At 35.9% G+C, this 25422-nt stretch overlaps 1 protein-coding gene across 5 annotated transcripts in view; it reads left to right on the top strand.

Annotated features, from left to right (window-relative positions):
- CHN1 (chimerin 1) overlaps window positions 1–25422 on the top strand; it is a 198596-nt gene that overhangs the window by 130832 nt on the left and 42342 nt on the right. For 3 of the 5 annotated variants that reach the window (XM_017538262.2, XM_017538263.2, XM_017538266.2), the window contains one exon: window positions 21438–21515. In XM_017538262.2, the coding sequence (XP_017393751.1) occupies window positions 21438–21515 (78 nt within the window). Of the gene's footprint in view, window positions 1–20629; window positions 20682–21437; window positions 21516–21998; window positions 22089–25422 lie in introns of those variants that run through there. The other 2 variants (XM_017538265.2, XM_037741915.1) reach the window with 2 other exon arrangements.

Raw genomic sequence — 25422 nt, 5'->3', positions numbered from 1 at the left:
AAAAAAAAAAAAAAAAAAAAGAAGAAGTAAAAAAGTGTTGGGTTAGTTCTGGTTCGGATTAGGCCATAGTCATTTTAACAGTCTTTGTAAGTTTAGAATTTTTTTACTCTTGCAAAATGGCATTTTCATTTGTTTCCAGAATATTTAATGCTCTAAAAGTCAGCATATTTATAAATAAAGATAACTAATAAAAATTTAAATTTATAAATTAATTTCCTTCGGGGATAATTAAAAACATGTTCAAATTGTTTTTCTTAGAATAGTCTGTATCCTCAAAATTATAAAACTTCTACATGAGAGAAACGTTTTTCTGAATTTGCTGAATATAGAAAGTTTGTACATTAGCTTCGTATGTAACCATAGTCAAGCTTGTCTACACTTTAGAGTTGTCCAGTTCTAGATTAACAAAGTATTTTGAGAGGAAATGATTTCCATAATTTCTATCTGCAGCATGCACAGAGGGGCTTAGCTGAAATTGTTACTTAAACCAGAACTATTTTGCTATCTTGTGGCTGTAACATTCTAATTACCACATATTTCAATGTGAATAATGAATTCCCTTTGTCCCCTTACAGATAAAGCCCCCCAAACTGCCTTTCCCCAACTAATGAATATGAAAATACCTTTGTTTGGAAGCAGTGTTACTGCAAGATGATGGGTTTTTTCTGTTTTACTTTTAAAAATCATACTGACATTGATTATAAATGTTTTTAATATCACTTTGCTTTTGATTTCACACAAAAATATTTTAAACTTTTAAGCTAATTTATTTTTCTTTAGAACAAGGTACTTAAATAGTAATGGATCTTTCACATTTGATCTGGTATTAAAAAGAATTTCTGTAATCCTGTATACTAAGTGTTTGGTCATAGCTTGGAGTGATCCACATTATCTGGTTGTTTTCCTGCTATTCTTTTCCTCCCTTAATTTCTTGACTTTTTGAGATTTGTTTTCATAAAGATCCACCTTTACTCTTTAAATAGAAATACTTCAAAAGGATCTTTGATTATTAGGTGTTATGTCCTATTTATCCAGCAATTCCCTCACACACAGAGAAACAACCAACTTTTTAATGGGGCATCTATTCCATCCTACTCTGTCACTTTAACTAATGATTTTTGCTTTAAGCATATCTTAATAACCTGTTTGGGCCTCAGTAGTAAAATGAAGGACTCAGCTTCATAGATGACCACAAGGTCCCTTCTAGCTGCCATAATTTTCTACCCATATGGTTTCTTTTGTTAATCCTTAAGAGGTTTTTCCAATTGAAGATTCTGTACTTCTGAGAACTTATTCCAAGTGGTAGAACAGTCTGAACACATACAGGTTTAAGTATAGACATGGCTAATTAAATCTGCTACTGATGAGGATTATAAATATTTGAGCCAATCAAACCATTCCCTTTGGCCTTAGGAAACTGAAAGTCTCTTCTAGCTCCCTACTGTACATTTCTAAGGATTGCAAAGCTTAGAATTATAACAGAAATAACTAACATTTATCGAGTATGGTATATCGGAAGTTGTGTGAAGTACTTTACCAAGTTATCGCCTTTAATCTTTAATGCAGTCTTTTAGGAATAAGAATTAACATGAATATCTTTGGGGGTGATAGATTTATGGTGAGTTATCAAGATATTCTAGGGGGTTGTCTTAATATAGTATATCCTCTGTTTTCAAGAATGAAATCATACAGGACAACTAGACCCTTCTACACAATGCCCCTTAGTATTACTGTAGAAACTTTAATGTTGGACTGAATAAAGACTAAGTAGATCTTTGGAGTAGTTAGGTTACCAAAAGGGAGAAGTTAGTACCTCTAGAGCTGCCCAAAGGAAGTTGAAGCATGCTTCAGACGGGCCCTTGACCCATTAAAGAATGTCACCCTAGAATTGCAACTCTTATGTTCGTTTTTTTAAAATATAAATTCTTACCAAATGTTGAAGGAACGAAGATTCCAGTTCATTGAACAAGAAAACCTATGATATTGAATTTTTAATATAGAAAAATAAAATATCCTTTCTTGTAGTGTAACTTAGTTCTCTCTTAGTTGCTTACGTTAAGTGCTGTCCTCCCTTCATTAAGTATCACACAGATGTACAAATTCAAATAGTCTTGTTCCTTTCATAGGAACAACAATAATAAATAAATAAGGATTTAGACTTAGTGGTTGTGTAAATTACATGTAAGTGTGCACTAATTGAACAAGTGAATTTTGTTTTATTTTTATTTACTTATTTAGAGACAGGGTCTTCATCTGTCAGTCAATTCAGGCTGGACTACAGTCGTGTGATCATGGCTCACTCTAGCCTTAAGAACTCCTGGGCTAAAGCGATCCTCCCACCTGAGCCTCTGAAGTACTGGTACTACAGGCATGTGCCACCAGGCCTAGCCAATTTTTTTGTAGAGATGGAGTTTTGCCATATTGCCCAGGCTGGTCTTGAACTTCTGGGCTCAAGCCATCTGCCTGCCTTAGCCCACCAAAGTGCTGGGATTACAGGCGTGAGCCACTGAGCCCAGCCAGAACATGTGAATTTTAAACATCAGTATACTTAGTAGGATGAGATATAGGTAAATTTAAAAATTTTTAAAATAATTGAGCCATATTAAATGATTAACCTAATTTATTTGCATATGAATGGAATCTGTTAATTAAGATTTATAATATAGTAAGGCATATTGCATTTATTACATTTTAGATAAGTCAGCACACTTTTACATTTTCAACAGTTGACTTAAATTCAGTTTGACAGTTTTAGCTTTTCATCATTTCAGTCTTCAAAGTGATTATTAGCATTTCGTTGTCAAAGTTGAAGCATACCTAGCTCTTTGAAACTGACAAAAGACCTCTGAGTTGACAGTCACCATCCAAATAAACAAGATTTTTAAGATAAAATGCTTTCCAAATAAATACTCTGGAGTCTATATAACACTTACTGTAGAGAGTTTATTATTTGGAAGTTTAAAAAAAGGAAAAGAAAACAGAAGCAAACAAAACCCTTCTCAAGTCTTTAATACAGTTTGACACTTTTATCATATTCTTCTTCTCTGAAGAAGAGAAATCAATAACACTGAAGGATTAGCATTTCATAACTGTAAAAGAAAAAAATTAAAGATGTTCTTACTGATAGTACTTATGAGAAATAATGAAGTAGAATAAAACTTTTAAGTTTGGGGCAAGTTCTGAAACATGCAGTGATAAATCATTTTTTATTAAAGTGCTAAATCAGATCAATGTTCTCACCAATGATAATTTCTATAAAATTGAGATATCAGCAGAAATTTTGATTCAGTATAATCAACATGCAGCCTAAACATCTATATTAATATATTTATTTCTCTATGTACACATCTATATCACATGTATGATTCTGTTGCTCAGTAAACTTACAACTAATAGATTAGATATGTGGTTCTGAAGCTTTTTGGAGTCAGGACCCCTTTACACTTAAAAAATTCCTGAAGACTTTAAAGAGCTTTTGTTATGTGGGTTATATCTATTGATATTTACTATACTGGAAATTAAAATAGATTTTATAAAATATCTTTAAGAAACAATAAAAATTACATATTAACAATATTATTAAATAACCAATTTTTGAAACAAAAAATCTAGAGGAGTGGCAGTGTTTTACATTTCTATGAATCTCTTCAGTGTATGGCTTGATTTTAAGGAAACAAAACTGGGTTCTCGTAAATGCTTCTGTGTTCAGTCTGTGGTGATAGGTTGTTTTGGTTGAACTATATGAAGAAAATCTGGCCATACATAAACACACAACTGGAAAAGAGAGAAGTATTTTAATAGCCTTTTTATTCTTTGTTGATACCACCAAAACTGGACAAGTGGTAATTTTTTAACAGTTACTTGCAATGTGGAATCTGAAACCCTATTAATATCCATTTTTTAATCAGTTACACTGAAATCCATTGATCTGTTGAACTTTGAATGGGTCTCTCAACTGTGAATGATTTTGAAACACCATGCTTTGGTCACTTGGAAAAAACTGGTTCACTGAGTTATGTTGGTCATCCAAATGTTGACACGTTTTTTGCAGTATCAAAAGGTCACATTTGTTAATATCATCATTGATCTTATCAGAAGACTCATTAAAGTAGTAGGAAGCTGTCAAGTTCAGCGTGGCAGATACAGATTTTACCTGAAAAAATTAGAATTTTTTCTAATTTTGATTTTAAATGATAAAATTTTAATTTTATCATTGACTGTCAGTTGTTTTCCCTGAGATAGCCAAAGCACTTCATTCATTTTATAGAAATGCTGAACACCCAAGTCTGATCAACCAAAATTTCTTTTACTCATTCTTTCAAGTAAAAAATGGTAATGCTAGAAAGGTACTAGCTCAGCTTACTGCTACAACAGAGAAGACTTTTCCTCAAGACAACCAGCTCTAAAGGGAACCCAGAAGAAACTTTTATGTCATGTGATGTGAACCTAACTTTCTCTTTTGGAGAGGTTTTCAAATGTGGAAGTATAAAACTCTAAGTTTAATGTAAGCTACAGCAGAAGAGACAATTAAACAAAAAGCCTACAATAACTAATTTAATATGGTATTTTTCATTAAAAACAGTATCATGGCCAGTGCAGTGGCTTACCCCTGTAATATCAGCACTTTGGGAGGCCAAGGCAGGCGGGCCATCTGAGGTCAGGAGATCGAGACTATCCTGGCCAACATGGTGAAACTCCCGTCTCTACTAAAAATACAAAAATTAGCTGGGCATGGTGGCGCATGCCTGCAGTCCCAGCTCTCGGGAGGCTGAGGCAGGAGAATTGCTTGAACCCAGGAGGTGGAGGTTGCAGTGAGCCCAGATTGTGCCACTGCACCTCAGCCTGGGCAACAGAGGGAGACTCTGTCTCAAAAACAAAAAACAGTATCGGTATCATTGGTATAACAAAATGTATTGAATTCTATACCTGGTATCTCAAAGACCTTGAAAAATTAAACCAACAAAGAAACATTATTTAACTGATGACGTGGTTTGATATTTTGACAGCAAAAACATAACAGAAGCATATGCTTTAAAACCTTTCTACAGCTGATCCTGCAGGAGGAGAGGTTTTAGGCAAGTTTTCTTTTTAAACAATATACTTCTTATTTTAATGTCTTTATTATTAAGACATGCATTTAAAAATAACGAAAATAACTTCATTTTGCAATTTTATAGCAAGTTATGGGTTTGAATTCATAGAAAAAATGATCAGATGTTAGGCTTACTAATGGTGGATACCGCCTACATTTCCTTTTCCTTCTAATATTTTCTTGGAATTTATTGCAGAGGGTTTTTATTTATCCAAAAATTTTCATGGCACTTTATGTTATTCCTCCAATAATAGTTGTTTGGTCCTGCAGATTAGTTTAAAACACAATGATTCAACATTCTGTGGAATAGAAAGCTACAGTTCCTGAATCCTAAGCATCCTTCTTATTTCAGGTGGCACATGTTCTCTCAGCACAACAAATGTTTTCAATTCAATGTCTCCTTTAGTCAGCTATGTTGCTAAGATACCTGTGTTATCAAAATTTTTTCTCTAACATGTTTTTAGTTCATAGTCTGCATATATTTTGACTGTAAAATGAAGAAACAATATTTAAAATGCCATTCTTCTTAGCACCTCTGACCTGCCATTACTTTTTGAATAACCTAGGTAAAAGACAAAACATTTATACATTTTTTGGTATTAAATCTATTCTGACAATATAAGGGCAGGAGACTGAAATCATTCAGATAGGCACTCATCTGTGAGTCTGAAGAATTCAGTGAGGCTTACAAGTGTGCCATGAACTTTGTTCATTCTTTCAACATTTACTTAGCATCTACTTTGCCCCAAGCCTTGTGTTGGGCTATAAGCCTGATGCTAATGATGATAACAGTATAACATCAGCATCACCACATAGTCTTGGAGAGTTTTGAGAGCTCTCTGCATGCTGCTCTCTCCTCCCACAGGCTTTCTGACACTCTCACAGGTAACTTCTACACCTCTCCATCCCAGATTTCTCACTCTTTCCAATATGGATGTGCTTTCACAGCCCTCTAAAGTCCAAACCACAGCGTAGTTTGTGATCACCTCATATGGTCCTTTTACCAGAAATAATACAGACAGGGAGTATATGTATACTTTAATATGCCATGCATCCTACCTACATTATCTCATCTCATCCTCCCAGTCCTCATGAAGTATAGGTACTATCTTCATTCCAGTTTTGCAAACAAAGAAATGGAGACTTAAGATCCCATAACTAGTAAATGGAGCTAAGATTCTTTTACAGATAGTCTTTACTCAAGAGCCAAGCTTTTAACCGCTCAACTGTAGATAACGTTGAATTTTAAAAATTTAAAATTTTTAAATTTAAAACAATTTTTTTAATGCTTTATGGAAGGAATGATTAGGCAGATTGAGGAGGAGAGTTTATGAGCTGCAGCTCCTTGTCTATATTATTTCTGATAAAAGGACCATATCAGATGGTCACAAACTACCTTGCGGTTTGGACTTTAGAGGGCTTTGGAAGCACATCCATATTGGAAAGAGTGAGAAATCTGGGATGGAGAGATGTGAAAAAGTCACCTATGAGAGTGTCAGAAAGCCCGTGGAGGGAAGGAGCAGTTTCAAAGGAGGGCATGGTCATAGATATCATGGATAAATTCAACTTTTGCTAGAAAATGTGATTATGGGACTAAAATAGCATGGAATAATACATTATTCATGCAGAACTTATCTCAATTATAATTTATTTATTAAACATATATTTGTTTAATATTTTGTCCTTGTAAAATAGTATAGCACCCTAGTCTCTGGTATGAAGCTATAGTTTCCTTAGTGCCTAGCATATAGTAGATACTTAATAAAATGTATGTTGAGTGACAGCTATGAGCACTTAGTATTGTACATATATACTTTGAGCATTTCAGTGGTTTCATTTAATGAATTTGTGGGTTTTATAAACTTTTTACACTTTGGCCACATGTCTAGCACCCAAAAACTTTTTGTTTTTTTACATTATATTCTTTTAAAGATAAAATGCATCCTAATTATATAATTACTCACTGAATTAGCCAATCTGCAATGTCTTCTATAAATTTAAGACTCGTTTAATTGTTTTACCATGAGATTGGAATGGCTTCCCACCTTGTAAATTATGTATGTCTATTTGGTGGATTTTAATGGAAAGCTTAATTAGCTATTTCTAAAAACAGTTTAATTAGTTGCTCAAGAGACTACTCTCTCATTTCATTGGTTTGGTTGTAGTTTTGTTGATTTGTTTTTATTTAAAGATCAGGAAAATCCAGTGCAAAATTAACTAAAACAAAAAGGCATGCCACTCAATAACTCTCTTTGAAGCCCTGATACATTATCTGACAAAGAACTACGTGTATCTAAATAAGATCAACATATCACTTCACCCTCCATCCCTACCATCAAAATAATGGAAAAGATTTTTGTAATGCTGAAGTTAATCATCAAGGCTGATTTTACTTCTTTATATGTTGTAAACCAATTGTCAGGCTTAGAACTGAATTAAGAGTGGTTATTTTCAGATGTGAATATTTCTGTTTGCTGATGATTCTGGGTCTTTGTGACAGCTGAGCCTTACTTAGGGTTAAGAATCAGTCTGTTAAATGATTATATCCCTAGGTCTCAGGCAAGCACAGCAGAATAGAGAGAGGATAGGGTGTGAAGTCAGGAGGCCTGGTTTCCATCTTGGCTGCTTTGCTTATTGGTTATCTGCCCTGAACAAATACCTTAACATCAGTGAGTTTTCTTTTTGAAAAACAGGAGTAAGAAGTTACAATGAAATAGTATATATGACAGATCACCTTGTGGAATGTAAAGCTCTTTCTAAGTGCTGCCGATTTGGGGGCAGTGTAAAAGTGTCCCTGGATTTCTTTTTAGCTAGGTTGACAGAAGACTATAGTAATTAAAATTATTATAAAGTAGAATTGGTACTGAATTATTAAACTAGTTACCTCACAGATTACTTCTTGATATGCCACATGGTTATAGAATCAGGCTTAGCCCTGGAAGAGATTTTCTGAGGCCCCCTTCAGGCACCCAAGCCTGTTCTCCTGAAACTGTGCTTTCCCTGCTACTTGGCAGGGATATGCTAAACCTGAAGGTAAATTTGACATATTTCCCTGGAGCATTAGTTTTACTCAGTAGTAATAGACTGAACACATTTTTCTATTAAACAAGCCTAGGTACATAGTGAGCAGCTGGGAGAACCACTCCTGGACCTGTGCACATCCCTAGTCACTGCTGGTTGCTACTGGGGGCATTTAATGGACAAGGTAGTAATGCACTAGTCTCTGCTGGCCAGATAGCCATAAGTAGCATTTGACCATATCAACCTAAAATCTCCAGTTGCTTAAACTGTCTCACTTTAACCTATTTTTTTGTAGAGGAGGAAATCATGGTAGTCTTCTCAGTCCATTAAAATGTCACTGAAAGATTTTAAATCATCCTGTAATCTTTTCTTCTTCCTCACAAGTGCCACTTGTTGCAGTCTGGCTTTCTGTGTCTTCCTTTCTAACATACTGACCAGATGTGGACCTTGTCCAGATGCCTCAAATCACTCTTAAGATGTCGGGTTCACTATGGGACACAGTACGTATAAAAATAAGAATTTAATTGGCCGGGCGCAGTGGCTCATGCCTATAATCCCAGCACTTTGGGAGGCTGAGGCAGGAAGATCACAAGGTCAGGAGTTTGAGACCAGCCTGACCAATATGGTGAAACCCATCTCTACTAAAAATAGAGAGTTGTGGTGGCGCACGCCTGTAATCCCAGCTATTCAGCAGGCTAAGGCAGGAGAATCTCTTGAACCCAGGAGGTGGAGGTTGCAATGAGCCAAGATTGCACCACTGCACTCCATCCAGCCTGGGTGACGGAGCAAGACTCCATCTCAAACAAACAAAAAAAGAATCTAATGACTATCTTTTATATGAAGAGCATCCAAGTTAGTGGTTAAGTTCTCTGTTAATTTTATTAGGGTCCTTTGAACCAACAGGAATTTCATAAATGAAATGCTGTGGGCATGATATAAAAAGTTGGTTTGAGAAAATGCCCAAAAGCAGGCTACTTTTACTTTTCAAACATCATTATCTTGTAAAACATGCAGTGTATAGCAGAGTCATTGCAAAGAAAAGTTAATGTATAGTAATACAGTGGACAGTGAACACATCTGTGAATCATGTCCTTGCTTGCACTTCTTCCCAGGGTAATTGTTTATGAAAGTTAAATCTTTTTTCTTCAGGCCACTATTGCCATTTTCAAAATGAAAGCAAATTTTTAAAAGTATATTTGAACATCAAAAATCTACTTTATATCACAAATCAATATATGTCTCTATTGAGGCTTAAAATGAATAAATAAATTACAATGGAAATATTCTAATCAAACTGTAATCCATTTTTGCCATATAAAGGAAATTAGCTTTTCTAACTGAAGTTTAAATAAGTCTATAACAGGTCCTTTTAAAAATAACCAAATCACTTAGGCTTCTTCCTAGTATTATCAACAGAAGTCACTAAAGGAATGAGAAAACTAAAAATATAACACTTAGCTTTTGTTTTGATATACTAGGTTGCCTCCCTTAAATTAGTGAGTATAGAATGTTTGCTGAGATACAATAACTTGAAATAACCTCATATAGCAGTTTAAAATCTGAAAATACTCCTAATAATATCAATCTGAGCCTGCATTTTAGTTGTATTTTTATATGTATATTATATCTAAAATCTTTTTGAAAAGGTGAAAATGTTTACAATTCAGGAATTTTGCACTAAAGTTCCTCGTTGAAAAAGTGTTAGAGCTTCTCTGATTTCACCTTCTCTATTGTAACAGAATAATAGTTTTTCTTTAAGTCTTGCAGGTAATGGGTGTCAAAAATTGGGTAAAAATTGACAAAAATTAAAATGTAATGACACATTTCTCCAAGTATCCCCTCAGGTTCATGGGGGTTGGGGGGAAGATCAAGAGGACCTTCTCATGAAGGCCGGTTTCAGCTTTTCATTAGGAGGAGCCAAGGAAGAATGTTGTTATACAACCATCACTCCTGGTAACCAAACATTATATGGTGTTAGATTAGAACATTTTATTCTTATTATGTAATTTTGTTTATATTTACATGTTGTTACATAATTCAGAATAAGGACCTCTTTCATTTATTGTATAAAATTGTTACCTATCAGGACTACAATCTGCCATGCTCTAAGAATTTGTAACTGAAAAAATAAGACTGCATCTTATGAATTAACTTTAAGATCACCTAAGATATCTGCACAATGATATGTAAAGTCATAAAGAAATAATTTAAAAAGGAGACTGAAAGAGGTAGCAGTTGATTATGCCCATTCAAGCACAGACCTAAAGTGAGGGGAGACCCATGAAATGAACGCTGAGTATTCTAGTCCATCAGCAAGGCCATCCTAATTGTAAAGGTTGTTCTAACTCTACGCATTAGTGTTCAATTTCTCTCACTCCACTTGCTCCAAATCCATTCCCACCAACTTCCTAATTATTTTTTGTTTGCAGTATAAGTGTGCTACCAAAAAGAGCAAGTTGGTCACTACTTTATGATATTAATAACTATATCATATTTTCTTATAAACCAGACAAGTGCCATTCTGATTTACCTATCAGTTTCATGAGCTTGCTATTATTAGTCTCCCCTTGAGAAATATGTATCTCCTTGTGCTGACAAACTCCATTTCTCAGCCTACTTTATTGGGTACTAGCCAAAAACCCATTGTAAATTTGCCACAGCTACCTTCTGAAGACCCACTTGATATAGCTAGCAGGCCTTTCCCTCATAAACATTCCCAAATCTTTCAGCACATACTTGTGAGCTAAGTGAGTATGAACCTTTTCTTTCCTTTTGAATTTCTTTTAAAAATATAGAGAAGACCATAGAGCTCATTTAGTCCCCATGAGACTTAGAAAATCTAAGTGACTTGGCTCATAGCAGTAAGAACAAGGCTTGGAAGCCAAACTGTGTGCCATTCCGCCCCCTCCTCCTTAGGCATAGTGTTCTTTATGTAGTGTGAAAAAGCTCCCTCACAGCTGCTACTTGGAAAATTTCTCATATTTCTATTGTTTCTTGAAAGAGGAATGCAAGGGCTAGCCTTTTTTGATAATTGTGTTTTCAGATGTCTTATGTTTAAATATTACTGCATGTGAGTTGGTCAGGGAGCATGTTAGAGTATACAACATTTGGTAGTGGCAATGTTAGTATAGTGTGATTTAAATTTATTACATACGGAGATGAATGCACTGGTGTGCCTTATTGTTATCTGTTTAGATGGATATGTTAATGCTAGAGGAGCTATGTAATGAAGACTGAGTTGGGAGTTATGATGTGATTGCTGCCAGTAGCATAAAAATTAAGTCCTAGCATAATGTTAAGAGTTTTCTGTGTAACATAAAAATGTATTTATCCTAACATAATTTAAGGAATTTATAGAGTTCTGATACAGAAGTCTCTAATGTTTGACTTAAAATGCATTTGAACATTTTCCTTGAGTGTTGAACCTGGTAGTTACTATAAATTCAAGTATAGCAGTACTAAAAGGCCTAGTGATCTGAGAGGCACTGGAATATAAATGTTCCAGAAATTTATTCAAATGACAACCTTTCAAAATGGCATGTTAACCAGAGATAATATGAGAGACAGGATAGCCTAGAGGAGAGAGACAATTTGAAGTCAAATAGACATGGGTTCAGATCTTAATTTCATCATGTGCTAGTTAGGTGACCTTCAGCAAGATACTTTATTTATCTGAGCTTTTGTTTCGTCATCTATAATTGTCTTTCTTTAAGTCTTTAAAGTCTAAGTATAAAATTCTTAAAAGTCTGAAAGTCTAAGTATACAGTTCTTGTCTATAAAATGAGAATTGTAATAACTACCTTACTGGTTGTTTTGACAACTAAACTATATCATACATGTAAAGCATTTACTAGTACAATGCTATGTAATTGTCAGTTAATTAATGGAAGCTGACATGTTGTTAAGTACCTTGGAATATATTCTACTCTTGGCTCTAATGGAGAAAAAATAGGCTACAAATTATAATTCAGGGGATGAAGGCAGGAATAATCTGTGTATCTAAAGTGCTTGAATCCATAAATGTTTATGTTATAACTTGGTATTGGAGGTTTCAGGAAAGCTGTATTGTTTGTACCTCAATTTTAACATTTTATAGAAATTACAGGATTTCACTAAACCTGAACCAGAAAGCCATATTTCCCAAGAGTTAATCCAGTTACTCAGCACCTTCCCAATTATGCTCTAGGGTCATGCCAGCTAGAATATTCCTCTGTGGTGCTTTTTGGATGGATTGTTGACTTAGCTTTGATAACCGGAATATTATGCTAATGATTTTAACCATGATGTTACAAAGGAGGTAGCTATTTGCATTACATGAGGTCCTTCCAGTGTCCTAAAGAACATTTTTACTATAAATAAGTCCTGACATTCAGTAGTTGGAGAATTATTTCTTTGGATTAAATCTCAATTCCATACTAAAAACTAGATACTTGTGGAAAAGAGAGTATAATCGATCATTTGTACTTTGGTGTGAATAAATTGGTAAGACCCTTTTCTATAAGCAGGATTTGATGGGATTGCTGAGTTTGAGCATAGATGTTCTTTTAATGATCAAATTGCCAGACATAAGGTAGGTAAAGATTGCAGAACAGTGATGCTTATAATGTGTCCCTAAACTATTGGTTATAATTTGACCTGAGCTCACGTTGTATAGAACAATGGCCGTGGGTCTTTAATCCATATCACAGTCACAAATTATACTAACTCTGATCCTGGAAATGTAGGTCCTTTGACACAAGGAAAGGGAGGGAAACTTCCATTTATTGATTACTTTATGTGCCAGAAATAATGCAAAAATGCTTCCCACATATTATTTGATTCTTAATAATTCTATACCGTAAGTATTTTCAATCCATTTTACGCATAAAGAAACAAAGACAGAAATAAATCAGTTACTTGACCATGGAAGTGCCACAGCCAATAAATGACGAGTTAAGGTTAGCACTTGTCTGGCCCCAGAGCCCATGAGTTTCCTATTTTACCACACTTGGTGAAAATGAGAGGCTAGTTCAGCACAAATCCAGTATTTGTGGATTTTTATTTATTAGACAAACAACAGGGTAGTAAGATCAGTGGGAATTTCTTTATTTGAAAAACATTGAATGTGTTCCTTTTCAAGGTCACCTATCTCGCCTTCTATCCCGTATTCCTCACACTGCTCCTCTACCCACCCCTTACCTTTCGTTTTCTTTTCAGTGACATAGGCAATGTACATTGTGGCCTAAAATCCATGCCTCTTCACAAACAGGTGAAAAATGGCTCTCAGGTTGGCACTGAGTAAAATTTATCATTGTAATTATAATCACGAAACTATTAAAATGAGAAAAATAGAACATAATATTTTAAACACTTTATTGTAAAATGCAAAGAACTGCTATGAAGATTTGATCATATTTTTTGAAGTATTAACATAGTACTTTAAATTTTTAATTATTTTTTCACTTTTATTGTAGATACAGCGTGTACATGTTCAGGTTTGTGACATGGGTATACTGCACTCAGGTAGTGAACATGGTGCCCAGTAGGTAGTTCTTAGATGCATCCCACCCTTCCCCTTCAGTAGCTCACAGTATCTATTGTTCCCAAGTTCACGTCTGTGCTTGCTTAGCGTTTAGCTCCTGCATGTAAGTGAGAACGTGCATTATTTAGTTTTCTGTTACTGCATTGATCTGTTTAGGATTATGACCTCCAGCTCTATCCATGTGGCTGCAAAGGATATGATATCTTTTTTTTTTTTTTTAATGGCAGCATAGTATTCTATGGTGTGTATGTGCCATATTTTCTTTATCCAGTCCACCATCGATGGACACCTGGGTTGATTCCATCTCTTTGCTGTTGTGAATAATGTTGTGATGAACATGCAGTGCATGTGTCTTTTTGGTATAATGATCTATTTTTCTTTGGGTATATGCCTAGTAGTGGAATTGCTGGGCCGAATGATAGCTCTAGTTTAAATTATTTGGGAATTCCCCAAAGTGCTTTCCGCAGTGGCTGAACTAATTTACGTTCTCACCAACATTGTATAAGTGTTCCCTTTTCTCCACAGCCTCACCAGCATCTGTTGTTTTCTGATTTTTTAATAACTATTCTGACTGGTGTGAAATAGTATCTCATTGTGCTTTCAATTTGCATTTCTCTGATGATTAGTGATGATGAGCATATTTTCATACATTTGTCAGTCATTTATATGTCGTCGTCTCCTTCCTCCTCCTCCTCCTCCTCTTCTCCTCCCTCTTTTCTTCTTTCTTCTTCTTCCTCCTCCTCCTCTTTCTCCTCCTTCTCCTCCTCCTTCTCTTTTATTCTTCTTCCTTCTTGAGTTTTGCTCTTGTCGCCCAGGCTGCAGTGCAGTGGCACGATCTCAGCTCACTGCAGCCTCCGCCTCCTGGGTTCAAGTGATTCTCCTGCCTCATCCTCCCAAGTAGTTGGGATTATGGGTGCCTGCCACCATGCCAGGTTAATTTTTTTTTGTATTTTCCATAGAGATGGGGTTTCACCTGTTGGTCAGGCTGGTCTTGAACTCCTGACCTCAGGTGATCCACCCAGGCTGACCTCTGCCTTCCAAAGTGCTGGGATTACAAGCGTGAGCCACTGCGCCCGGTGCATATCTTCTTTTGAGAAGTGTCTGTTCATATCCTTTGCCCATTTTTACTGGGGTAATTTGATTTTTGCTTGTTGATTTGTTTGTTATAGATTGTTATAGACTCTGTTTATTAGACCTTTGTCAGATGCATAGTTTGTAAATGTTTTCTCTCGCTGTGTAAGCTATCTGTTTACTCTATTCGTAGTTTCTTTTTCTGTGCACAAACTCTTCAATTTAATTAGGCCCACTTGTCAATTTTGGTTTTTGTTACAATTGCTTTTGGGAATTACACAAAAATTCTTTCCCAAAGTTGATGTGAAAAAGGTTATTTCCTAGGTTCTTCTCTAGGATTTTTATAGTTTGAGGTCTTTAAATCTTTAATCCATGTTGAGTTAATTTTTCTATATGATGAAAGGTAAAGGGTCCAATTTTTATTCTTCTGCATATGGCTAGCCAGTTATCCCAGCAGCCTTTGTTGAATCCTTTTCCCATTGCTTGTTTCTTAGGGAGTCCTTTCTCCATTGCTCGTTTTTCTCAGGCTTGTCAAATATCAGATTGTTTAAGTGTAAGGCTTTATTTCTTGGTTTTCTGTTCTCTTCCATTGGTCTGTGTGTTTGTTTTTATACCAGTACCTTGCTGTGTTGGTTACTATAACCTTATAACTTAGTTTGAAGTCAGGTAGTGTGATACCTCCACCTTTGTTCTTTTTGCTTAGTATTGCTTTGTCTAGCCAGGCTCTTTTTTGGTTTCATATGAATTTTAGAATAGATTTTTCTAATTCTGTGAAGAATGATGTTGATCATTTGATAGGAATAGTGTTGAATCTATAAATTGCTTTGGGCAGTATGGCCATTTTTATGAATTGATTCTTCCAATCTATGAGCATGGGATGTTTTTCCATTTATTTGTGTCATCTTTGATTTCTTTCAGCAATGTTTTGTAGTTCTCCTTGTAGAGATCTCTTACCTCCTTGGTTAGCTGTATCCCCAGGTATTTTATTTTTATTTTCTTTATGGCTATTTTAAATGGGATTATATTTTTGTTACTTGGTTTGTTCTTTGTTTGTTTGATTGGTTGGGGGTTTTGTTTTTTTGTTTTTTTTTTTTTAACAGAATCTCTCTCTGTTGCCCAAGCTGGAGTCCAGTGGTGCAATCTCAGGTCACTGCAACTGCCGCCTCTCAGGTTCAAGTGATTCTCCTGCCTCAGCCTCTTGAGTAGCTGAGGTTTACAGGTACCTACCACCATGCCCAGCTAATTTTTGTATTTTTTTTTTTTAGTAGAGACGGGGTTTCATTATGTTGGCCAGGCTGGTCTCAAACTCCTGACCTCAAGTGATCCTCCCACCTCAGCCTTCCAAAGTGCTGGGATTACAGGTGTGAGCCACTGTGCTCAGATGAGATTATGTTCTTCATTTGACTCTCAGCCTGGACATTATTGGTGTATAAAAATGCTACTGATTTTTGCACATTGATTTTGTAACCTGAGACCTTACTAAAATAGTTTATCAGTTCTGGTGGCCTTTTGGCAGAGTCTAATTTAAGGTTTCCTAAGCATAGAATCATATCATCAATGAAGAGTAATAGTTTGAATTCTTTTTTTATTTGGATGCCTTTTATTTCTTTCTCTTGCCTGATTGCTTTGGCTAGGACTTCCTCGCCATTTTTATAGTCCTCCTCTCTGTATTGCAGATGGTATGGACAAAGGCAGAAACAGAGGATTGTGGAATCTACCTATTCCCCATCCCATTATCCAGGCCTCATTCACATGAACCTTCAGAATTGATATCTGTGTCAAGGATGGGTAGGATCACTGGATGTGATGGCTCATGCCTGTAATTCCAGCACTTCGGGAGGATGAGGCCAGTGAATCACTTGAGCCCAGGAGTTCCAGACCAGCCTGAGCAACATGGAGAAACTCCATCTCAACAAAAAAAAAATAATAATAATACAAAAATTATCTGAGTGTAGTGGCATGCGCGTCTAGTCCCAGCTACTCGGGAGGCTGAGGTGGGAGGATCAGTGGAGCCCAGGAGGTTGAGGCTGCAATGAGCTGTGGTCACAACACTGCACTCCAGTTTGGGCACCAGAGTAAGGCCTTGTCTCAAAAGAAAGGATGGGCAGGATCAGGTCTGACAACAGGTCAAAGATTCCCAGTCAAAATAACAAGCTAGATACTGGTGATGTTTCTATCAAGAATGACCTTGTGGGGATGTACCCAACCAGTTTAGACTCCCCCTCAGTTAAACCATTTTCTTCTGTTTTATAGGGACAGAATATGAGAGGTGCTATATGCCTAACACCTTATGTTTATATACTACTCTTATAAGGTAGCAGAAAGAGCTGTCAGGCTGTGAAGACAAAAGATGGGGATTCTGAGCTCAGACCTCCACATCCTGACTGTGTGAAACTGAGCCCCAGTTTCCTCATCTATAAAGTGACCATTATGCAACATACTTCCCAGGATGGCTGTGGGACCAATAAATAGGACAGCCTTGGGAAGCATCAAGCAGTGTTCTTGGATCCTTAACAATACTTAGTATCTCCTTTTCTTGCCACTTTCCATTTCCCTTCTAACCCTGCTTCCTCAGCTGGCATACATGTCATTATATGACTAAAAAAATAGGATTAAGGCCAGGCGCAGTATGGCTCATGCCTGTTATCCCAGCACTTTGGGAGGCCAAGGTGGGCAGACATGAGGTCAGGAATTTGAGACCAGCCTGACCAACATGGTGAAACCCCATGTCTACTAAAAATACAAAAAGTAGCCAGGCATGGTGGCGTGCGCCTGTAATCCCAGCTACTCAGGAAGCTGAGGCAGGAGAATCACTTGAACCCAAGAGGCGGAGGTTGCAGTGAGCCAAGATTGTGCTACTGCACTGCAGCCTGGGTGACACGAGACTCCATCTCAAAAAAAAAAAAAAAAAAAATAAGATTCAGAATGTGGATAATTGGGTAGGGACAAAACACAATGGAAAGGGTAGTGTTTCCAGGCATGCTTATGTGGTACAGACCTAAAGCAGATGACAGACTCCTTGAGGGCAGGGACCTGTATCTTATACTTACACTATATACCTAAAGCTAATATGGGCTCAGCTACAGCTAATATTGAGCTAATACTGCTCATGATAAGATTAAAATGTAATCCTAGCATTTATTGGGTACTTAGTGCCTGCAGATAGTCTTTACATCTTTTGTATGTCATTTCTTTAAACTTCCCAGTAACCTGTGAGACCTGCATTATCCCTATTATGTAGATGAGGTAACCAAGGCACAAAGCAGAACTCCCAAGGTCAGTAGTCAAACTTTAGTTTCTCTGATTTCAAATCATATTTTCTTTATTATGCCACACTGCCCCCCAATAAAAATAGCTGCCTTCATTTGGTTTTATTTTTTAACCAAATATATATTGAACCTTTATTGTATAACCTGCTATGCTAGATTCAAGGTTTGTAGAATTATACATAAAGTCTAGTTCCAAATAAACAGCTACACAGATAACTGATATGAGGTAGAATATGGTGGTCTTGGAGATTGTGAGGTTCACAAGTAGATGAGATCACTTCTGATTGGTGCAGATTATCAAAGTCATCATGTATAGGAGGGGGTGTTTGAATTGAGCCTTGAGGTCTGCATTTCCTACTATATGCTAAACTTGAGATCATAAGATCTTAGTTACTACATTTTTCTTAACATCCATTGATAATCACTGCCACTCTGTTCTACCATCTGTTGCTACTCCCCAAAATTGAAAGAAGGTAACTAGACAAACCACCTTGAAGAGAATCAGAGAGAAGACTCCATGGTTTCCTCTCATTTTCTCATCTGGGTGGATATAACATAGTATTAAGAGCCCAACCCCACCACCTACTAGCTGTGCAACTTTGGGAAGTAAACTGTAGGCCTCAGCTCTGTCAACTGTAAAATTAAGATAATTTACCCCTCAGAGGGTTTATCTGTGGATTCAGTGGGATTCAATATATAAAAAGTGCTTTGTTGGGTGTCTGGAACATATGTACTCAATAACTAATAAGTGATAGCCATAATTAATAGAGTCTATATCTAAGTAGATAGATATCTACTAGATTATGTAAGCATGAGTGATACACATTTGTTTGGAATGTCAGACTACTGATTATATTGGTTCCGAATTATTAGAGCTATCAATTTTTGTTATTTACAAGCTCTTCACCAAAATTAATGCGGAAATGCAGTTGCTGCCATGTTGAAGGCATAATAGTGACCAAACTCTTAGCCATTTGAGAGCAGCCAATGCTATTTTCATCTGAAGCTATTGTTTTCTATCTCCTTACTGCCCTAGGTAGCTGCACAAATTGCAGTTAATTCCAGTATTTCTTGACTAAATGGAACATTACTCAGGAAATACAGTACAGTCTGCAGAGTCTACAGTACAGCTTACCTCTGAATGACAAAATACTTACTTTTACCCAGCTATAAATTTTCTGGGTAACCATGATGAATATTTTTATTCTTGGTTGAATTTTAGTAACTATAGTTGAAGAACAGGAATGATCTATAAAATAGGATGTTGATCAGAAATACTCAGGAAAAAGATACTACTTTGGTTACATATGTTATTGTTTTCTTTAACTTAGTAATTTGATATTAAACATTGTTGAATAAAAAATTTTACTGTTAAACTTGCCTTTGGACACCCTTTTTCTGGTTCCTACTGAGAACTGGTTAAACTTCATTTTAGGCTGTACATGTCAAAGAGTCAATTGGTCTTTATATTTTTAGTCATCATGTGACAAAATAGGTCCAATCTGAAAAGCAATTTAGGCTAGAAAAGGAAACTTTTTCCATTGCATTTCTTTTTGCAGTGGGAGCATTTTATGTCTCATATGAATTATCTAAGTAAGTATACAAATTTGTGAAATTGAAACTCCTGTGGATGTAAATAATTAACTTTTCCCTTTTGTTAGACATAATTTTAGAAGAATAAAAGGGACTAAAGACTGAAGTAAACAAAAATAATTTAGGGATGTTTAGAAAATCATTTGTTATTTTCAATATCTAGCATAGCTTAAAAACCACTTCATGCTCTAATTAAACTAGAATATCCACTGGGAACATAACGCCTGTAGATTATGAAATCTGAGATAAATTGTTTACACTACAAATATACTGAATCTGTTTAAATACATAGAATTTTAGATGCTTTAAATACAATGTAACATTGGCATTATAATTGGTCAAACTTAATTATTATAGCATGAGAAACAGATGATTGGAGGTAGTTAGGGAACCAAAATGGGAAATTTAAGCGTCCTGTAGCATCTTAGTGAAAAAATACAGGTATTGCTCCTAAATCGGCTGTTGTGCTAAGTCTCTCACCTAGCCACCCTGTTTCTACACCAGCAAACAAAAAAAAATCTGAATCCTATAAATAGTTACAACTGGGACCTGTGCAAATAAGGAATTATTCCCAACTAGCTTCCACAGAGGTCACAGAATTTAAAAAAAAAAAAAAAATGTTGAGACTGGGGAATTAAAATAGTGGTTTCTTCTATGTCAGTCTAGCTCACAACAAAACTATCATAGTATAGAGACAAAACCGACCATGCCAAGCTGTTAGCAATGTGATATGCATGCTCCTTGTTCTGCATGAAAATAGTGTGATACCTTGCTTTTATTTTTCATCAAAATACTTTTATCAGTTTTTTCTCATCTTTAATAAAATTGGGTTTTGGTTACCTAACCTCAGTCCATAATGAGCAAAGGATACAGATTAGCCTTTCATAATTTACCTGGCAGTGGTACATTATTTTTAAAACCTAATGCTGTATGTATGTTAATTTTCCTCTGCTTTTAATAGGTTAAAAAATCCATTTTGCAATAACGCATGACTCATTCATTTCTCATTACCTTCCCACTGATTTCTTTCTTTTTTTTTTTTTTTTTTTTTTTTTTTTTTTGCCTTGAGCCAGCAAGAAACTCTTACATGAGAGGAGGGAGAAACAGAGAGACAGAGTGAGTTGAGGAATACAGTACTTAAATACTGTTGCTTGATTTTCATTGGTTAGCTCCTTTCTTACCGTGGCCAGTCTAATGCAGCCTTCCTTGTCAAATCCCTCCCTTCCACCACCTTCTCTGCCAGGGGCTTCACGGGGTGTCTGTTGCTAGAAACTGATTGCAGGCAGTATGTAGGCATCTTTCATTCAGAATGGACATTAATATCTTGAATAGAGAAGAAAGCTTTTAGAAATGTATCATTTGTCAAAATTGCATGCCTTTTAAAAAAAGATAAAGAGAGATGCTGAGTGTTCTGTATGTTAGCATCGACTGTTTTTATTTCTGTTCAGACTCAAGTTTTTGGAAGCTAGAATATAGATCCCTTTAAGAAAAAAAGGAAGAAAGAAGAATTTGCTGCTTAGTCGACCTCTGTTTAAGAAGTGCTTCATCTTCCTCCTCCACCTCTCCGTGGTGTTTCTCTGCAGCTCTCTGTAGGTTAGGGTTCTGTGCTGCCTGGCAGAATGCTCATGTGTTAGCTGAATAGACTTCATCGACAGACATAGACCACTATAGGTTTTCTCTCCCTGTGAATTCCAAAATGCCATCCAAAGAGTCTTGGTCGGGGAGGAAAACTAATAGAGCTGCAGTTCACAAATCAAAACAAGAGGGCCGTCAGCAAGATTTATTGATAGCAGCCTTGGGAATGAAACTGGGTTCTCCAAAGTCGTCTGTGACAATCTGGCAACCTCTGAAACTCTTTGCTTATTCGCAGTTGACATCACTTGTTAGAAGAGCAACTCTGAAAGAAAACGAGCAAATTCCAAAATATGAAAAGATTCACAATTTCAAGGTAAGAATATTTGCTTTTAGCTTTTTATAATTAAGAAATGCACATTACTTGAAATATATAATATTAAAGGAATATCTTCTTATGTCTTTTTAAAACTAGGATGACTTGACTAAAATGTTCTTGCTATTTAAGGAATGAGATGTTTTAAGCCTGATTTTACTAAGGAATAGCTGAATAAAGCTAATGGAAATCCAACCCTGTTTTTCTCTAATGCTGTTTTAATATTCTGTTTCATCAATGTATACTCACTGGTAAAAGTCTTGACTAGTGTTTAAAAGGTCTCAGTTAATGATTTTTGGCATTGTTATTTGTGATACAAATGTGTCTAAATACCTCTGTTGGATATTTTATGAGAGGATAAGATCTCATCTCTGTTTCTGGTAAAAAGCTTTGGATATAAGAGGCATGTGCTATTGCATCTGGATTGAGCAGATGGTTTGCATTTCCCATAGTTTCTGTCTTTTCTCCCGTTAATGAATTGACCGTGATGGAAGGAGGATGGCTACCTTGGGACTGTTGATGCTGCTGACACTAGCAGCTTCTCTTCACTTTTTGAGTATTTGCTTTCACCATGTATGTGTGTGTATGTGTAGTTTTTAATTATTGTGTAATGTGGTTTATCAACTGTTCTTGAATTTTCTTTCAAGGTGATATGTGTGTTGATTCAAGCTGTATGTAGATCTTGCCTGTATTTATAGCATGATATAAGGCCTTGAAGTTCTGTTCTTTGCAGTCTAATTCAGAGATTAAACAACATGAGGTCATGCATAAGGAGACCCAGTTACATTTAATAGATAGATGCACTGACATTTCTGTAGTAACTTCCCAGTAGTTAGACAACTTTATGATGTGGTTCTTGAGACATGAATATTATTAGTTTAGACAAAAATACCATTGAGGTTTTATTTTAGAAAAAGAATAAGTTGGTTTCAAAATGTGATAAAGCTGGAAATTGTGATCTTTCATTTATTTATTAATTTATTCAGCACCTATAATGCACCAGGCTCTGAACTAGATAATTTCATTCCATATTTGCAATTTATTCTGATTTTTAACACCAGTATTTATTTTACTCAAATGCTAAATACCAACTCCTGTAATATGCTCTGCATTTTCCATAGTGAGGAATAGGTTTCTGTGATCTTTAGATCATTTTGGGATAAAGGAGAAATTACTTGATAATGTTTCCTAAACATATGGGCTATGTAAAAATTGCTAATATTTTCAAATAAACTAAATAACATTTTCTCCTTCCACTTTAAACATATTAAGGACTTTACCTTTCAGCCAATATCGTGATTTAAAATGAAATAGAGGCAAATTAGTAGATTAAATACCTGATAGAAAACAGATATCATATGTGTATCTAGCTTTCACTACATTTTTCATTTAGGAACCTAATCAATACATGCAGACTTCTAGGCCTCAGTTTCCTCTTGCATGATATACAACCCAGTCTGACAGAATTTTTATCAGGAAAATGACCCCAAATAAATCCTTTTACCAATATGAATTTATGTCACAAAAGAAGTCATTTAGGCTGCTAATAAATAAGAAATTATATGTACACTGTTTAGAAATGGCTGAGGTCTTAAATATATCTCCGAAGATGTACGCTGTGATTTGTTCAGCAAAACAGATTGACCAACTAAGAATGTTATTTGAGTGCTAAGTCAAGTTCATTATACATGCTTTTTATCAATTCAAGAATTTTCATAAACACTCTCTTTTTTTGGTTGTATCTTCCAGTTGTTTCTCAATTTTAACATGTGACTTTAATGAGTGAATTCTATACACCAGAAAGTGCTGACTCTGCGATCAATTGTGACTCCTACCTTGTATCTAAACTGCTTTAAAGATACTTGGGGTTTTGTTGTCTGTTTGTTTGGGGGTTTTTTTGCTTTAAAAAAATAGAAGCTTCTTCCTTCTCTGGAGCTGAAAAATAATGAAAATCAGCTTGGACTTGTTCTTAAAAAAGAGTATTTATGCTCAAGAAAGGGCTCATTTTAGACAATGAGTTGTATTACATATTATTTAGAGTTGCTAATAAGGTCAAAAGTCTTAGAATTGACTCTTTTCATTGAAATCATTCTCTGTTATTTAAAAAATGTTTCTGTGGGGTGGCATTATAAAAATTAGAAAAGAAAAAAGGGAGGAAAATCATACTTGACTTCCAAGAACATCCCAAAGAGAATTCAGACTGTGGCAGGAGCAGTTCTCTCCCACACAGACGCTCACTTAGAAGGTCACTGCTTGTGATATACATATGTATGCATGTACAGTTCAGAAATTTATGTGGGGATAACCCATGGCATTTCCATGATGATAATCATTCATACATCCTTGCCATTAACTATTTTTTTATGCTGGTAAAAGTGTATTCTGTATAACCAAGAGCCCACTCACCAAAGCCTCATTTCAATGTGGTTTTCTTTTTTGCTGCTTTAACTGCCTTGTTATGTAATACTGCTCTGTGGAGTCAAACAGCTGTCAAACCTTATTTTAGGGGCTGAAGCCAAGAATGCCTTCTACCTGTGGTGAAAGCAATCACCAAGGTGAAAGCCAAACAAACCAACTGGACCTAACATCAGCCTACAGACAGGGGTTTGTTTCTTTTTTGGGTTCAGGGGGTTTTTAGAATAAAACAGGATGGTTTCCATTTTGCTGTGTTAGGTAACAGCCTCTCTCTCTCTCTCTCTCTCTCTCTCTCTCTCTCTCTCTCTCTCTCTCTCTATTGTTACTTATAAGGATTTGAGAAAGCATCTGTCACAAGGATAGTTTTATCCCTTAGGGAGGTTATTTTACAGATAAATGTACCAAATCCTCTAAAAACTATTAGCTAACACTATAAGTCATCTACATCAATTAGAATGAAAATAATTGTAACTGTCCCCCCCAATCAACCTCTCATTTTAAGAACTACCTCATCCTAATCCCCCTCGCCACATATACAGAGAGAGAGAGAGAGAGAGAGAGAGAGAGCGCAAAACGAAACAACCTCTTAAGATTAAAAATAAAACTTAGGCACCCCTCCAGCAGTGATTGCGCCCTACATTCTGAGGTTTTCTGGGTAAAATGATAAATAGGACCCAGTCATTACCCTCAAGACCTTGCTTATTATATGCACCACCTTGGGCAGATTGCTTGCTCTCTCTACATTGGAAAAATTGAGTTCCCAATACATGTAGATACATGGTAGCCACTATTTTTGTTACTACAGATTATCCCTAGTGTTTTTTTTTTTTTCTGAATCCATACTGACATATATTTATACTTAAGGGTTCATCTGAATCCTCTTCTTCCTGCCCAGTTGCAGAGATTATGATGTGACTGAAAATCTTAGCGTGATTGTGGGGGCTGTGCCTCGCTCTCAGGCAGAGTTAGATGTTACATAAGAATAGCTACATGTGACCGGGTGCAGTGGCTCACGCCTGTAATCCCAGCACTTCGGGAGGCCGAGGCAGGTGGATCATGAGGTCAGGAGATCGAGAACATCTTGGCCAACGTAGTGAAACCCCGTCTCTACTAAAAATATGAAAATTAGCTGAGGGTGGTGGCATGCGCCTGTAGTCCCAGCTACTCTCGAGGCTGAGGCAGGAGAATTGCTTGAACCTGGGAGGCAGAGGTTGCAGTGAGCTAAGTGCCACAGCACTCCAGCCTGGGGGACAAGAGCGAAACTCTGTCTCAAAAAAAAAAAAGAATAGCTACATTTTTCATGCACTACAGAATACAGTGAAATCCTTTATATTTATTTTACTCTTTTCAAATTAAACTGTTAAATGTTTCCTTTGGCTTGTTGCTTAATGCAGATAGCTCTATACAATAAAATCAAGAGTAGATGTAATATAATAACAGAAGCTAGCCTACTTAAGAAAATTAAATAATTAAAAGAAAACAACATTAAGAA

The sequence above is a fragment of the Cebus imitator genome, unplaced genomic scaffold (assembly GCF_001604975.1).
Source record: "Cebus imitator isolate Cc_AM_T3 unplaced genomic scaffold, Cebus_imitator-1.0 Scaffold110, whole genome shotgun sequence".
Taxonomy (NCBI): Eukaryota; Metazoa; Chordata; class Mammalia; order Primates; family Cebidae; genus Cebus; species Cebus imitator.
The sequence above is the reverse complement of the archived record's forward strand: the minus strand, read 5'-3'. Positions and strand labels throughout refer to the sequence as shown.